Source organism: Tiliqua scincoides, chromosome 1 (assembly GCF_035046505.1).
Source record: "Tiliqua scincoides isolate rTilSci1 chromosome 1, rTilSci1.hap2, whole genome shotgun sequence".
NCBI lineage: Eukaryota > Metazoa > Chordata > Lepidosauria > Squamata > Scincidae > Tiliqua > Tiliqua scincoides.
In genome coordinates this window covers 238,285,625-238,303,376 of record NC_089821.1, presented here as the reverse complement: position 1 = coordinate 238,303,376, position 17,752 = coordinate 238,285,625, and the positions used below count along the sequence as shown (strand labels likewise).

The window sequence follows — 17,752 nt, the reverse complement described above, 5'->3', positions numbered from 1 at the left end:
AGAGAAGCATAGAATTGAAATTGGTTTAGTGACAACTAGTGGATTGAATTTAAGGGGAAATTTATTTTAAATACTAGATCAGTTTAGTCTGCATACAGCTGCGAACATACTACTTCATACTTGTGACAAGGTGCTTGTGGTTAAATTATATATTTAACTATATTTTGTGCCTCAAAGTGGATAAGTGCCTTAAAGTAGATGCTAGCTTTGTGCAGTATAAACCAATTAATACTTTGCTTTAGCTTCATATCTGGAAGCTGTCCTAAGCTACTAACAGTTACATTGGCACAGTTGCACTTGGTGAAATGTAAATGGATTAAAAGTTGGCAATATGCACATTTGTATGCGGATGGAAAGCAAGTGTTGGCATTTTAGTCAGTAGGTTTAGGCTGCAGTCCTCCTCACACTTATTTGGGAGTAGATCTTGTTGAACTCAATGCTTTGATCCTTCTCCCCCTTTGCAACATTCTGAAAACAATTGTTAAGAGTAGGGCATTACTCCCCCAGTTTGGGATCAGTCCTAATCATAACATGTTGACAGTATACGAAAGTTAACACCATATTTTGCAGAGTGTCCCCCTCCCTTCTCTCTCTTCTACTACTGATTTCCTAAAACAGTGGTTCTCAAACTTTTGGGGAGACTTATTCCCAAAGTAAGTTTTTGTGGAGGAGGGGCGAGTGCAGTGACGCAATCCCCAGGATTGCATCGCTAAGGGGGGTGAGGGGGTGCTTTTACTTACAAATGGCCCACGTAAGCTGCAGGAGGTGCAGGAAGCCCCGTGTAGCCCTCTGCAGGCCTCCTTGATGCTTGAAATATGAAATGAGCACAAACTACCTCCTGGTTGCGTTCACAAACTGGTTCATGCTTGCTTTTTTCTCAACATTCCAAGTGTCGGGGAGCCCTGCAGAGGGCTGCATGGGGTTCCCCTCCACCTCCTGGAGCCTGCTGCAGCCCTGAGTAAGTACATTACCCTCTTTGCCCCCTTAGTGAAGTGATCCTGGGGATCCCATCACTGTCATTGACCCTCTGCCCGCCCCTTAAAGGGACAGGGGAACCTTTACATGAACTGGTGGATCACAGCCCACCAGTTTGATTACTACTGTTCTAAACTGTTTGCTGCAATCCTTGTATATGAAAGCATTGTTGTCATATGGGTTGAATATGGATACTTTCTTATTGAAAGTAGTGACAAATGATAATTTTTTGTTTGTTTGTTTTAAAGCCTGAAGCCTTTTCTAGCAGTTCTGCCTCGGTCAAAGAACCCCCTCTTCTTTCAAATCATCCTCCTTTGCCCCAGCGTACTTGCATTGCTCCTTTTTCATCTGAGGTGGAGAATTTCCTCAAACGATTTAACAAAAATGCAGTTGCAGAGTCTGCGAACAAGGAGTCTCAAGGGAATGCTTGTGATTGGAGAAAATATTCTGGCCTACAGCAAAACACTTTCTCTTTTGACCAGAATTTTGGAAGTTTTTTAAAACAGAAAGAGTATCATGAGGTTACATCAGAACCTGTAGATCGACAGAGTGACTTCTTGCTTCCTCATGAAAGGGCCAGCCAGGATGGAAGTGGCTTTTCACGTATTCTTGGCATGATGGCAGATTCTACCAGTATTCAGGAAAAGAGAAGACGTAGCTTTCCTGACATTGAGGATGAAGAGAAATTCCTCTATGGTGATGATGAGGATGACGCTACTATCCGCTCTCCCCCTACTCAAAATATAACGGGTAGTGGTGGGAAAGAACCTGTAAGCCAGAAAGTAAGCTCCTTATCTTCTTCTAGCACCACTGTAAAACCAGATGCTCCAGAAGAATCTAGACCAGAGTATGAGAAGATCCATGACTTGCTCAAAACTATTGGTCTTGATATTGGTGTAGCTGAAATTGGTAAGCTTGCTGCTCGCACGCAGGAACGACTCCATGGGAAAAAGCCATCTTGTTCTCCTGATCGTCATTTGGTGGCTTCTCATAAGCCAGAATCACAGAAGATGCGTCGTAGTCGAAGTGATACTCGTTCTCCAGAGTCAATGCCAAAGCGCTCTCTGTCACCCTCTGGTTCTTATTCATCTTCTAAAGCTATATCCTCTGTTTCAAAATCTGAGTATATTAAAAGCAAACCTGTAGGGCGAGACAATCCTGTTCGCACACCAGAACGATCTGTTCCCCCAGTATCTCTAATCCCATCAGCACCACCCGCTCTTCCTAATTTGCCTCCTACTCCCACCTCGGTTTCCCAGTATTCAGTTTCACGCTTTTCACCATTCACTGCAACTCAGCTACCCCCAAACTATCCCACTCCCACAATAGCCCCTCCTGGCTATGATGCATATGGACACTATATGGCTTATGCAGCTTCTGGCTGGCCCATGTATGCTCCGCCTCAGCAGGGTGAGCCTGCAGTCTCTGATGTACATGGGCTTGTCACGCTGACAGTGCCACCAAATCCTACACGACCCAATCTCAGAGTTATTGAGACAGTTTCTACAGGGAAGGGGACTTCTGAAATCAAGAGAGATGACTCTGCACTTGTACACATTCCTACCACTGCTACTTACTCCAGATTGCTCCCTCAGTTCTCTCAGCCTTCGATTAAAGGTGCCATGGAAAGAGTATCTGATGAAAGAAATCGAGCTTCCCAGAAGCAAAAGGTGAGTAATTTTCAACTTAAGATAATTACTTGCCTACAACACTAAAATATAGAAACCTACCCTGAAGAGGTGAATGCTGGATATCTGTGTCCATTTTTCAATCTGATCACTTTACCCCTGTTCCCTTAGGGCGCAATCCTAACCCCTTATGTCAGTACTTTCCAGGACTGGCATAGTGGTGCCAATGGGATGTGTGCTGCATTCTGCAGTTGGGTGTCACTCATGGAGGTCTCCTCAAAGTAAGGGAATGTTTGTTCCCTTACCTCAGAGCTGCATTGCCCTTAGTGCTGGAAAGCACTGACATAAGGGGTTAGGATTGCGCCCTTAGTAATGTATCTTATTGCCAAGGTTGCTTTGCTCTTGTGATTTCCAACCTGGAATATCCATTTAGCCTGTGTGATATGGTCAATCTCACCCTGAAGATTCTGTGGTTCAGAAATCCATTTTGCACAGGATATTAAGAGTGTTAATTAGTCTTCTCTTCTGTTGGGAATGATGGTTGGAAATCAGGAGAGCAATAAAACCTTGGCAGGGAGATACATCACTAAGGGCCCGCCCAAAGAGTTAAAATGTTAATGCTGTATATAAGAAGGTGATGAATCTTATTGGCAGGGTGCTAAAAGAAGCCAATTTGGGACCTATCTATCAGCGTACATGTAAGAGGCAGCAGGTTATATGCTTGACCAAAGACCCGAGAAGTGTACCACATTTCCTGTAGATGTAAAAAAATGTAATTTGGCACCACAAAACGAAGCATTGGCACAAGGATAAAAGCACAAGAGACATTGCAGTCTAAAACAGCCAGAAAAATTGACTGTTCTTGAAAATGTCCTAAAAACAGGCCACTGGATGGATTTCAAACACACCCAGGTGTTATCTACAATTAAACCATACCATCCGCGCATCTACAGGGAGGTGATAGAAATTCAGGAACATCAAAACAACATGAATAGAAAGGAAGAAACTTTAAACATTAGTGATGCCTGGCTACCTGTCCACAAAAATGTGAGAATTTTGGACTTTAAGAACATGCAGGATGACAGGCAGTGAGAGTTGTCAGATTGATTAAAGGATCATCTGTGAGTTAACTGAGGATTCTTATAGAACAATTAGTGTCATATGAAAGCACTGTCAATTAACAATCTAGCTTAGCAACTAGCCAAGCCAACTATCTATATAAGTGCAACGTTCTCCCTGGATGACCAGGATGGTTTAGATTATAGGTGTGCTCCAGTATCCATGGGGGTTCTGTTCCAGACTCCCCCACAGATACTGGAAATCACAGGTACCCCCGGATGTCTGTTCCCCAGCCCTCCCCCATGCAATTTAAACTTATCAAAGAGGGGTGAAATTTTTCCTTAAACTTGGTCACTACAAGCTTAGGAGATCATGGCGACCTTCAGGCTGCCTCCCAGCACCTGGTCTCTTGCAAATAACTAGACGGAGCTTATCAGGAAGCAGACCTTAACTGTGCTCTAGTCACACCCAGAGGGCCTTCTAAGGGCCAGGGAAGCCTCCTCGACCCTCAGAAGGCCTTCTAAAGCCTCTGGAAGGGCAAAAATAACAACTTCTGGTCTTCAGCCTAAAACTGGAAGTAGTGATTTTCGACCTTCTGGAAGCCTTAGAAGGGAGACCTCCTCTGTCCTCAGAAGGCCCTCTGGACACACTGGTTATGTTCAAAGGATACAGGTCCAGCCTCCACTTGGACCTTGTGGGTTCAAAACCATCGATTTGTTGAAACTGAATCCGTGAGTAAGGAGGTGGGACCTGTATTTGGTCTAGAAAGAAGCAGCCAAGCCACAAAGGGCAGACACATCAACATTTCACGTTTAAATATAGTCCTTCACATTTGTTTTATCTTCATTAAGATAAGAGAAAAGAGAAACAATAAGAGAAACAATAAATAACATAGTGAAATTCCAAATTTCCAAGAAAGCAAGCAAATACTTTCAGACTAAAGAGTGCTTAACCCATTTTTGCCCAGCCCACAGGTGTACACATTTGATCCCTGTTGCATATATGCAATGTTGGGCAGAAATGGCTTAAAGGACACCTTTGACATTATAATAGATTGTGGGTGCCACTCAACAGAGTTACGTACACTTTGACTCATTTATTTCATTGGGCTTGGGAACAGTTGACTGTTGGATTGTAGGCTACCTGTCTATTGACATTTTTCTTGTGAAATTTTAAAGTTTAAATAACAGAACAATTTTATGTATTACTACTCATTTAGTAGTGTGCATGGCATTTAACAAATAATGAAGAAAAGTCACTGTCCCAAGGGGCTTGCAATCTAAAATTAACACAATGGAATCAACAGAGGAATGGGAGGCAAAGAGTGTCAGGTTTACATTGAAAAGAATGTGCAGTTGTTTCATTTACAAACACTGAAGTTTAATTACAGTAGAATATGGGAAGTAGGGAATGGACCACGAGCTTAACAGAAAACAGCTATTTTTTATATATTTTTCACATTTTTATACTGCCTTCCTCCAAGGAGCTCAGGGTGGTATACATAGTTCCTCCCCTCCTTGTGTCCTTACAACAACTCTGTGACCTAGATTAGGCTGAGAAAAAGTGACTGACCCAAGGTCATCCAGAAATCTTCGTGGCTGAACAGGAATTTGAACCTGGATCTTCCCGGTCTAAGTCCAACTCTAGAAGCACTATACCATACTGGCTATTGATCATATTTCTCCGTTGAAGGGCATGTAAGTTTTTTAGTTTTTGATTGAGAAATTGACACAGATATAGCATAGAAAGAAATGAGTTGCCAGCTCAAGGAGAGTGCATCAAATACTAATTCAAAGGAGTAATAAAATGATTTTTGAAATGATTTGGATGAAGAATAGATTCATTGGGAGTGGCAACAATGGCACTTGTAGTGTTGCTTTGACTGTGATAAGTGAAAAGAGGCAGTTTAATACCTTTTTCCCTCTTTCACTATCATTTCAGGTAATAGAGGAAAGGGAGAAATTGAAGGCTGAACAAGAAGCACGACAGAAGAAACTGCATTATTTAAGAACTGAGTTAGAGAGACTTTCCAAACAACAAGGTACTAGTTTCTCTTATTTTAGGTTTTCTTTTCTCCCTGGGCTGTTTTCTTTGTTGGGTACCACACAATCTGCCAGAAAGAATGGGATTGATTTCGCTCCTATTTTAGACATCCCAGTGAACTAGTTTGTATGCATCCTGTATCACTGTCAACATATTGACTGACAGTTCTGTGGTCAGAACTATCCACAGAACACACAGCTTCTGGCATGTGGACCTAACTACATAGTATCTTTACAGTAATTTTGCATGTGTTAATATTATTTTCTTGTGCTTCCTGCTCCACCGCTTTGGCTGGCTCAGGAGAGATGCTACGGAAGAAACGAAGGGAGAAGGATGGACACAAAGACCCCTTGCTAGTGGAAGTGAATCGGCTACAAGAGAACATTGTGAAGGAAATTGCTCAGCTGCAGATAAATGCTGAAGCAGCAGAGAAGAAACAATCTGAGCTTGACAAGGTAGCTCAGATCCTGGGGATTAACATTTTTGAGAAATCTCGGAAACAATCTACAGAAAATAAAGATTCCTCAGAAAAAAACAAGTCAGAAAATGCAAAAAGTCAGGAGAAAACTTCCAGCTCAATCAAGGTAAAATTCTAGGTGCTGATGCTGTCAGATGTTCTCACAGTAGGAAAGTGTTTATTACCACCTTTTGTTTGGAAATTAAGAACAAGACCTTATTAAACTGTCATTTGGTGCTTGAGATCATTAATGGACATGTGGCTGTGAGAACCTCTGCTTTTGAAATAAGTTATCTGCATGTAAGAGGTGCCTGATCTTGGAATAAACTGACTGCACTCTGGGGAGTAACAGTGTTTCAGAACATTTCTGTACATCAGAAGACAGGTAGTTTTTAATCGACTATAAATGTTTCACTTAAAATTTTGCATGGAGATTGAATTTTTACTTTCATATTCTTTTCTATTTGGTCCAGTTTGGAAATCTTGCGTTAATTCCATAATAGAAGTTCCAAAAACTGGAAATTTTGGATTTTTCTCCCCCTTGGCCTATGAAAGTTGATAAGAGAGAGAAATCTATGTGTACTGAACTGTAGAATGAAAAACATTCCAATCTTACTGTTTTGTTGTTTGTATTCTGTCTTATACAATAGTATGGTTTTCTTTTTTCTTTTGAGTTGAAATTCTCTGCCTTAGGAGGTAGGTGCCAGTATCAAAATGTTCACATACATCTGGAAAACAAGAGTAGGATTATTTCACTTTCATGTTTTTAATAAAAATAATAATAATAAAGGGAAGGAGTTGTTGTGGCATTTTCTGATTTGACACAAAAATTCTGATAATTGTCATGAGACAAGATGTATGCATTTCTTGTTGCTGATCCCAAGTACACAATGGCACATACTCTACAGACATGGCTAGGAAAACACAGAACTACAATGAAAATAAGGTGCTAAACAGCATTGCTTTCTAAACCGCAAAACCTAACACAGCGGGAGTATGCTTACATGAGGGTTTTCTCCCCCTCCCCTTGCAGTTTGTTGCCATGGAAGTAGTCTGTTGTGGGATTTTTTTTTTTAGTACTACTTGGAATAAGACAGCATGGCTAAAGATGTGTGACCACCTTAATGCTAGACAGCAAGGTTATTTTCAAGTATGGTTTCTTAAACCATAGTAAGCCTCCCAAAATAAATATCAAGTAAGCAAAATTTGGGATTAGGGTTCACATGTTAATGTGCAAGAGGTTAACCCATTATTATTATTACAGCAACAACATATAATATCATGGCATTCTTTAAGGCATTCACTGCATTCTCTTCAAGGAAGAGATTTCAGAGGGTTGTTGTGCACACACAACATCAATAAACAACCTTGTCAAATATAGGAATTTTTTTTCACTCACCCAAATGCTTATCAGAAAATCATACACTGTTGATTGTTATATCAGTGACTTGCATCTGAACTCTGGTTCAGTCAAACTGGGTTGAAAAGTTGGGGAATAGTTCATGCCTCTCCTGCAACTATTTGTGTTTCTCTAGGGAGACTCACCATGAACACTGAAAACCCTCATTCTCTCCACTGCCTCCCTCCAGTGTTCCAAATGCTGGTGTGCTTTCTCATCTACACTAGGAGGTAGATTCACTTTGAAAAAAAAGGCTCAGCTGGGGGCTGGACTAGAAGGCACCTCCTTCTGACATAAGAGCCGTTCTGGATTGGGTCAAGGCCCATCTAGTCCAGTATCCAGTTTCTCACAGTGGCCAACCAGATGTTTCTGGGAACCCCATAAACAGGAGTTGATGGCATACCCATTGCTCCCTTGCAGCTGGTATTCAGAGGCATTCTGTTCCCAATCCTGACTACCTGTTGATAGTTTTGTTCTCCATGAATTCATCTCATCCCCTTTTAAAGCCATCCAAGCTCTAGCAGCCATTGCCCCATCGTGTAGTTGCAAGTTCTTTCTGAAGCAGGTCTGCCTCCACAGTGAATGAGAATACCCTCGTTCTGTAGGAATGTGATCTGCTGAAAGGTACTTGCACCATGTTGTGCTTTCTTTGAAATAAAAATACAGACAGTCTGACAAAAAGAGTTCTGTTTGTCATGTATGGAAAGTGTAGCATTGTGGCATAGCTAATAGCAATGTCAGTAATTCAGGGTTTGGTACCAGCTACCTCTTCACATGTTTTCTTCAGAGACAGCTAAATCTCCTTTGTCAAGGCATACATTGTGCAAGTTTACATGGAAATAGTGTACATAGACTTTTCAGAAGACTTGTAACATTTACCAGAGTTTCTGAACAAACATTGGAAGGGAGCAGCCCTCAAAAATATATTTTAGATCATATTATATTAATATTATATAATATTAAAATTAAGCAGAGCGTTCTTTTTCTGCCTTTCGTTAAATTTTCTTTGAGGGGTTGCCCACAGTATGACAGTGAAGTGGGTACACACTCAAGCACTCACTCACTCACTCCATGTACTCCATGGAATGTACATTTCATTCCTTGATTACTCACGTGCCTGCTCTAGCCAACTCACCTCACTGAAAGCTCTTTCCTGTTGACTGAACAACATCTGAGTCGGCAATGCCAGCTCACTGAAACGGTGGAATTATCCTGGGCATTGACAAGCAGGTGATATATAGTTACATATATTTTGTGAGGTCTCTACTTAGATGCTTGTTGTGAGGCACGGACTGTCATTCTATGGCTTAGAAACATTTCCTTTTGTTCAATTTAGGAGTCAAAAACATCGAGTGACAAGCCCACGAATAAGAGCCCCAAGCCTACAGAATCATCTTCACAGCCATCCAAACATTTCCAGTTGGCCAATATTTATGACTATTATGACACAGGGAACCATTGGTGCAAGGATTGCAATACCATCTGTGGGACCTTGTTTGATTTCTTCACACACATGCATAATAAGAAGCACAGGCAGGTATGTGTCCAGCCATCACTTTCCCATTGAGTGGTTTTTTGTCTGCTGTATAAGCTGTAATAATGTGCTAATTAAGTATGTAGAACACATATCTAAGTTTTGATTCTTGCCATCAAAGGGAGTGGTAATTAATATAACCCGAGTTTATTCTTGGGTTGCTTTAGTAAAACCCTCAATTTTTGCTATTTACCCATTTCACAAACTTCCTTATTCCTCCAGAAGTTAGAAGCTGTGTGGTTTATTTTGTTAAGCACCAAAACAGTTGCTCCTTTACCATAGGGCAGAAATGCGCTTGGGAATGAGAGCTCACTGCTAATCATCTGGATGTGATTGCACTGCACCTGATTATCGGTTGTCTATCTGAGGCCAACTATTTTTGGATCCAAACTTCCTTTTAGTTTGATTGGCAATGTGTGAGAGAGAAGAACTTCATACTTGCTTGATATGTTAGCAATCCACAAGCATTTCTTTGTGGTAAGCTACAGTGAAGAAAAAGAAAGCAGATCTTGCCTATATGCTTGCCGTATGTTGATTTCTCAGTGTTTTGAGCTAATACAAAATATTAGCAGAAATGCATACTTCTTAATGTATCAGTCCTTATTTTTTGTCACTCTACAAATAGACTCTGGATCCATACAACAGACCTTGGGCTTCAAAGACTCAAACAGAAACAAGGCAGGAAGTAACAAAACGCATTGACAAAATACCTCTTCCTGCTAAAGGTATGTTATGTACCCTCCTGCAGCTGCTCAGTGCATACCACCTGAAGGCGACTGATTTCAGCGCTAGGTAGCTTGTAGAAACTACACAAGATTCTTAGCCTTTTGTTCCCAGTGAGCAGATAGTGGACCACATCCTAACCCTGGGCACTGCCCTGTGGTACAGCAGCACCAAAATGGCTGTCACTGTATCCTGCAGGACTGGGGAAGCGGCCAGAGGTCTCCTCAGGATAAGAGAACATCAGTTTCCTTACCCCATGTAGAGCCCTGACGACCCCAATGGGTCTACTCAGAGCTGTGCCAGTTATTTAGCTGTCACAGAACTGAGGAGACTTGTGTTGGGCTCTGAGGCCCAGGAGGGGAGATAGGATCCAGCAGCAGTCTCTTCTGCTGTCCCTGCCCCACCTCCTGGGCTTCAACTGCTTCCCAGACTAACCTCCCCTTGCCCAGTTTTGCTCCCTCCCCACCTTCCCTTCTCAGAATCACCTTCCTGCTGCTTGGTGGGATATTTTCCGTCATGTGTTCCCACTGGTCCTCCCGCCAGTGCCTGTCCCCTCCACTGTTGCAATATGTCTTACGGCATGTTTGTGACAGACATTGCCACACGGCTGCTGTTGCTGCCCTAGGTTTGAATTGGTCTGCCTGACATGGGGAGGCCGGATCAGATATCTCCATGCACAGCTGAGTTCCAACAACTATTTTAGTTTTCTGCATTAAATGCCCTACTTTAGACCTTAGACCTTTAGACTTTAAATACTAGGTGGGTATGAAAAAGCAGCAACAAAAATTCATATCTGAGCTGTATATATTGTTGCAATAACATTGTGTAAGACATGTTGAATTAGAATAACGATATTTTGTTAATTTACAGAGTCATTTATAATCTCAGGAATTGCAAATGAAATCCATAGCTAAATAGTTCTTTTCATTGGTCTTATTTTTGTTACTATCGCTTTTTGTTAAAATCTCTGAAGCCTCTTGTGATCAGTTGCTTTGGGGGGATGTTTCAGGTTCTGAATTTCTAATCCCGGTCACTGGATATTACTGCCAACTCTGCCATGAATTTTTCGGAGACCAGATATCAGCAGAACAACATGTGAAAAGTCATCCACATAATGAGAAATATAAGGTTAGTATGTGGTGTATTTGGTTGTGAATCACTTCTTGGATGTTTACTATAACTTTTTTTAAAAAAAGAAAAAACTCGTTCTCCTCATCCCGTCTTCCTCAGCAGGGTTTCAGTTTTTGATTGTGTTGCTCTACTAACATACTTTTAGTCTGTCATGCTCATACTTTGCCGTTTGCATTGCATAGGAATTCAACTTCATCTCCAGTATTTTATTATTTTGGCAGATGTGTGGAAAATGTTTAATTCTTTGTTAAATTCTAATGTTTAATGAAAGCAGGCAATGCTTTCCTAGTGTTGAAATTGCAACAGTTAAGAATCTAGGACACATATCCACACCTAGTTTCATGGCTAGTAGAATTGATTTTCTTGGTTGGCTGGAAGATAAGAGAAATTAGTAAGGAAGTTAAATATGTTACATTAATGGAATTAAGTAGTGATACTGAGATTTTTTTCCCTTTTCCCTCAGAAACATGTGGATGATAGTCCACTCTATGAAGAGAGGAGGAATCTGGACCGTCAAGCAGGATTGTCTGTCATTCAAGAAACAGAACGCAGGCTGAAACGAAAACAGTGTGAAAAACAAAAAGAGGATAGAGATGAAAAAACTGCAAAAGTTTCAAAGAAAGAGGAGCCAAAGGGTAGCAAAGAACTAAGAGAAGAGGATGAGATTAGTAGCATGAATGAGGATTCTACTAGCCAGAAATTTGGGATTAAGCTTAAATTGAAAAAGGATCATAAAGAGACTGAGAAGGAAGGGAGAAAAGAGGAATCTCAAACAGAGTCAAGACAATCATCATTTGGAAAGTTCAGCTGGAAAAAGACTGAGAAAGATGAAAGAAATCAAAGCAAAGATGAGAGTGCCGAGGAAGGCAAAGATAAAGAAAGTAAATCCCAGTCTGGAAAATCAAATTCAAAGCCTATTGCAATTAAGTTGTCTGGGAAAACTGTTATACCTCACACCAGTCCCTGGACGCCAGTTGTTTCAACTTCATCACAAGCAAAAATCAGACCCAATTTACCAGGCCCTGTTATGGTTCTCAGGAAGAATGCAACTACAACTGTAAGCAAGCCAGCACCCTTAAACACTTTCCTGTCTATCAAATCTTCTGGCGCCACCACCAAGCCACTCCCAGTTGTTAAAGAGGGTAATCCAGAACTTGTTCTACCTCCAGATATTATTTCAAAAGCATTTGGAGGTGAAGTAGTAGTTTTAAAGGGCTCACAGGAGGATTCAAAGGTACCAGAACAGGCTGAGGAACCGGACCAAGAAACGGTGGCAAGGGCCATAGAACACGCAAAGGCCCTGGAACAAGCAAAGACAAGTGTGTCAAGGACACAGTCGCAGGCAGTGATTGCGGCAAAGGCACAGGAGCAGGCAAAAATTGCAGCAAAGGCACAGGAGCAGGCAAAGATTGCAGCAAAGGCACAGGAGCAGGCAAAGATTGCGGCAAAGGCACAGGAGCAGGCAAAGATTGCGGCAAAGGCACAGGAGCAGGCAATGATTGTGGCAAAGGCACAGGAGCAGGCAATGATTGTGGCAAAGGCACAAGCAAAGGCACGCGAACTTGCAACTCTGGCAAAAGAGCAGGAGATTACAAGGAAGGTAAGGATGAGTGAGCGGATTCTTGAGCGATCACATCATCATCCTTTGTTGCCGTTGCCACCAGGACTGCGACCACCACACCTTCCACTACCAACTCCAGTGCTGTTCCCATCACCTCCAGTCTTGCTGCCACCAAACCCACCGTCCATCCCAGCAGAAGATGACCTGGCTCCTGGTGTATCTGAAGATGATAAAAACATACTGGCAATGCCCATGTGTCCCCGTCCTTTGCCTCCTCCAACTATTTTTAGAGACCAGGCTAAAAAACTAGAGAAAAAGAACTCTTCTCTGGCTGCAGGTAATGCTAAAGATCTGTATGATATTTTCTACAACAGTGGGAGAAATCCAGCTGAAAACAAGCCTGCAAATTCTTTGGATAAAGAAAAGTTGCGTCCTACTGAGAGAGAGACAAACATAGGTACTCTGGGAGGTTCTAAACTAAACAGCAGTTCTTCCTCACAAGAAGATCTGGAGAATGTAGACAGTTCCTCAGATGTTAGCAAAATCCCCTTAGGTGATGGAACTCCAGAAACAGAGGTAGTAAAAGTTGAGAAGATTTTGGCAGCCTGTGAAGAAAGCACTGAAATGGCATCTAGTGTTGAGGGGGGCTCAGATGCTATTTCCATGTCAAGTACACATTCCACACTCAAATATGGGGAAGCATCAAAAACTCATGATCTACCAGGAAATGCCTCAGTTTCCTTTCAGAATGTGGTAAAGGGAACATCTCCTCTAGTGGAATTTAGCAGTAATCCATCAGAGCTGGAGCCTGCAGTGTTAACACTGCAGTTGCCAGAAAGCACTGCTCTGCCTTTGGATGAAGTTAGCAAAAAACCATCAGAGTTTCAAGCAGCAGATTTTAAATCTTCTGATGACAAAGAGTTCACCATGCAATTGTCGGAAGACAATGTTACTTCTTTAGAAGACCTTACCAAGAAGTCATCCGAACTGGATGCAGTAAGGGTAGCCATGCAGTTGCCAGAAAGCAGTGCTCTTCCTTTGGATGAAGTTAGTAAGAAGCCATCAGAGCTGGAGGCAGCAGTAGAATTAGCCACGCAGTTGTCAGAAAACAGTGCTCCTCCTTTGGATGAAGTTAATAAGGAGCCGTCAGAGCTTCAGGCAACAGAGTCTGAATCTTCTGATGACAAAGAGTTCACCATACAATTGTCAGAAGATGATGTTACTTCTTTAGAAGACTGTACCAAAAAGTCATCAGAGCCAGAGACAGTAGACTTAGCTGTGCAGTTGCCAGAAAGCAGTGCTCCTCTTCTGGGTGAAATTTGGAAGGAGGCACCAGAGTTTGAGACAGCAGAGCTTAAACCTTCTGATGACAAAGTGTTCACCATACAATTGTCAGAAGACAATGTTACTTCTTTAGAAGACCTTACCAAGAAGCCATCAGAGCTGGAGGCAACAGTAGAGTTAGCCACGCAGTCGCCAGAAAACAGTGCTCCTTCTGTGGATGAAGTTAGTAAGAAGCCATTAGACCTGAAGACAGCAGAATTAGCCTTTCAGATGCCAGAAAGTATTGCTCCTCCTTTGGATGAAGTTAGTAGGAAGCTGTCAGAGCTGGAGGCAGTAGTGTTACCCATGCAGTTGCCTGAAGGCAGTGTTCCTCTTGTGGGTGAAATTTGCAGGAAGACAGCAGACTTTAGATCTTATGATGATAAAGAGTTTGCTATACAATTATCAAAAGACAATGTTATTTCTTTAGAAGACCTTACCAAGAAGTCATCAGAGCTGGAGGCCGCAGTAGATTTAGCTGTGCAGTTGCCAGAAAGTGGTACTGGTCCTTTGGGTGAAATTTGCAAGAAATCGTTAGAACTTGAGGCAGTGTTTAAATCTCCTGATGATGAAATGTTAGAAATGGAATTGTCAGGAAGAGAGACTGATTTTAGTAAGGAATCTGTAGCAGTGAGTGATATTGACATGACATGTGAAGACATTAGTCAGCCACAAGACCAGCAGGAAGTGGAAGTGCATGATGGAGCCAAGTTAAAAAAGATTAAAAGTGATTTGGAGACAGAAGCATATGTGATCAGTTTAGAAGAGAGACATGTAGAAAGAGAACATTTGGAATTAGCAGGACATCAGTTTGCAGTTAGTCAGGGACCCCCAGGGTCTCCATTATTTGAAATGCAAATTGATACTCACAAAGGAAAGGGACCTACTTTAACAGAAGAGAAGCAAAATGATAACAGCTCTGAACTTTCAGTTTCTACTTGGGTTTCAGAGATGTGTGTTCAGAGTCATCTGACTTGGGACCCAACAGACTCATCAAAAGTGAATGAGGAAAATCCTCAAGTTACAATGATAGATTCTAAAAAATCACAATTGAATCTAAAACTGGGAGGTGTTGATGGGCTTGAGTCAGCAATCAGTGATAAAAATCCTCCAGAAGTCCAGAACATCGAACCAGAACTGAAGCCTTTAAATAAAGCTCAATTTGACTCTTTCCATACCAACAATGAGGATAAAGAATTGTTAGGTAATTCTCAGCCAAAGGATGGTGAGGATTTTAATGTCACAGATTTGGGAGAGATGCAAGATGAGTGCCTTGCTAATATAACAGCGATAAGCAGCGTAGTAGAGAAACATGAAGAAATTTGTCAGCAGCCATCAAACTGTGAAGCCAAGAATTTCCCAGTACAGGGAACAGAAGATCTGGGCAGCATCTCTTCTGCAAATGATGTTGAACCTTGTTCCAGTGTTGAACTAATGTTTATAAAAAATGACACACAAGGGCTTTCTGAATCTGATATGGACATTGTAGAGAGAGGCCCTACAGATAAAGAAAATACTAACTTTTCTACTGTCCAGCCTGAAATTGTTCAAGAGCCAGAAGATTCTCTTCCAACAGAATTCAGTGTTGGGCACCTTGAAGAGGAGACCCTTGCCTTCACAGGCATGAACACTGGGGTCTTAAATACCTCAACAGCTGGTGACTTTGATCTGAATACCACTTATTCAGGACTTAACTTTGATCAGTCTGCAACCCTTACTCTGAATTTAAATGTGGAAAATGAGAGAGATTCTCCAAAGAATGTTGAAATAAAGGCTAGTGGTCCTTCCATACTGAAACCAGGTCTGGAATTAGAAACCATTGATTTCAGCCTGGGGGATATTGAACGCGAACACTTGGATATTCTGCCATCTGAAATTCTCAATGAAGATACTGTAGATAGCCCAAAGCTAGAAACTATTGCACCCATTAGTTTAGAATCCAGCAAAACTAGTGAGTTGGCCATTGACCAACCAGGGGGTGAACCAGAAATTGATTTTGTTGTGCTAACTGCTGGTGATCAAGAGGGTAAGCTTTGTTCCTTGGTTTCTGATGTTGTGGCTCGTGCATCAGATAGTGGCACTACAGAAACAGGCATGCCGTGCCTTAAAATGCAGGATGTGCCTCCAGTTTCTGAAGCCCTTTTGCAGGCAGATTGTAGCAAAGGTGGCGCTCCTGATATTCTGTTGCTGAGTTGTGGTGGCAAAGATGTACAAAATCAAGCAGCTGAGTGTCTGGAATCTTTTCTTCCAGATCTGAAGGCAACATCTATAGAAGTGAGGGGTTCAGGTGACAATGAATTGTGCACTGTCAAGAAAACGGTGCAGACATCTGCAATAGAGCTAACCAAGACAGAGGAAATGGAAAGTTGAGACAGTAGATGGGAAGTTAAAAGTAAGTTGGCATCAGAAGTACTTGAGTGTTCTGTGGAGCACTTGGTAAGTTCAGCCACAATGGATCCTTATGTTTGAGCTGCTGTTGGAATTTTTAAAATATTCTGTTCTATTTTAAATACAACAGATTATTTTAAAATTCTCTGTTAAGTTTACTGTGTTGGACATTCTGAAGGTCAGTTGGCTGAAGCCTAAACATTCTTGCCCAAAAAAGTAGACTCCATTGTACATACTGAATTGTGTAAAATGTTATTTGTCCATCTTTATCCATTTACTTTGTATTTCCTGCAATTAAAGTTGGTTTTCTTTCTTTTTTCTTGCAATTACAGTGTGTGTATTGGGGCTTGGGGAATTGCGGGAGGTGAGGTAGGTTTTCCTTTTTTTGCATTTTTCTTTGACGTTTTAATGGTTTCTGATTTACACAGCTTTTGTAATTCACATTCCAAGTGCAACATTGACAAGCGCAAGGACAGCTGTTCAGAAAATGGAGGCTCTTGCTGAAGCATTTAAGCAGAAAGTTTGAAATGTTATGCATGTTTTGTTGCACAAATGTATGAAGATTGTTGTGCATTTTTCATGTCTTGACTTGTAATTACACTGTTGAATTGCATCTGTACTCAAGGCTGTAATTCCATTTTGTATAAAACCCTGTGTGGATGACAACTCACTGAGCAAGAATTCATCTGCCAACGTGCTTTTGGGAGAAGAAAACTATTTGGTAAGGTTGGGGCCTGACACCTGGACTCTGCGCATTGTGGTCACTTAAATAATTTCAAAGCACATTTCTTGCCATTGTATTGTGATACAGTAACTGTTTGTGTTAAATCATTTAGCAGCTGTCCATCTCAGAAGAAATGGAAGATCTGAACTTTGTTCTCAGGATTGGATCCACTTCATGTATCCAGACATTACATACCTGAACCACAAAATACTGTTCTGTAAAGTTTTTTTGGTTACACAGCTTGTCAAGATAAATGCAGTAAATGTTTGCTTGGCTCTATCTAAAGGGTTTTATCTGTAAATCTAAAATAAACCATGATGTTCAAAGAGCTAGTTTTTTTTTTTCCTTTCAAATAAGTGCTTTTGTGACCAGTTTTTTAATTCTGCAGGTGGAGATAGAACATTCAGACAGCTGGTGAAGTGGTCTTTCAGGTAACTTTCCATAGACAGGGCTTAATCCTTCCTTTTTCCATTTCACCTAACTCCTTTGGAAGTGTGATAAAGCTTTGAATTTTACAACAGGGGGCGAAAACATGACTTCGCCATTTGGTGGATTAAAGATGGTGGAGAATTGGTACTCTTTTAGTTTAAAACTCTTTGCTGAGAATGCTTGGAAGATTTCTGTCTCTCCCCCTTCCTACCGCTGAGTTTTTTTTAAAGAATTCAGTCTCTTCAAAGATTAATACTGTATTTATAAAGGGAACACAAGAAAAACGCAAAATGGACTGCTATGCATGGAAGACTGCAAGTGACTTGTAGCATGAGCTACTTGTTGCATTGGAAATAAACAGTCAAGAGGGAATTGTGT

The 17,752-nt window shown here is 41.4% G+C and overlaps 1 protein-coding gene across 1 annotated transcript in view; it reads left to right on the top strand.

Moving 5' to 3' along the window:
- The window catches only part of ZNF318 (zinc finger protein 318), a 32,703-nt gene extending 15,432 nt beyond the window's left edge, over positions 1 to 17,271 (top strand). Inside the window, exons 4-10 of the mRNA XM_066618366.1 lie at positions 1,224 to 2,645; positions 5,604 to 5,703; positions 6,006 to 6,289; positions 8,898 to 9,098; positions 9,721 to 9,820; positions 10,828 to 10,946; positions 11,413 to 17,271. Of these exons, the coding sequence (XP_066474463.1) occupies positions 1,224 to 2,645; positions 5,604 to 5,703; positions 6,006 to 6,289; positions 8,898 to 9,098; positions 9,721 to 9,820; positions 10,828 to 10,946; positions 11,413 to 16,203 (7,017 nt within the window). The 3' untranslated portion in view covers positions 16,204 to 17,271. The remainder of the gene's footprint in view (positions 1 to 1,223; positions 2,646 to 5,603; positions 5,704 to 6,005; positions 6,290 to 8,897; positions 9,099 to 9,720; positions 9,821 to 10,827; positions 10,947 to 11,412) is intronic.
- The last annotated feature ends 481 nt before the right edge of the window (positions 17,272 to 17,752 follow it).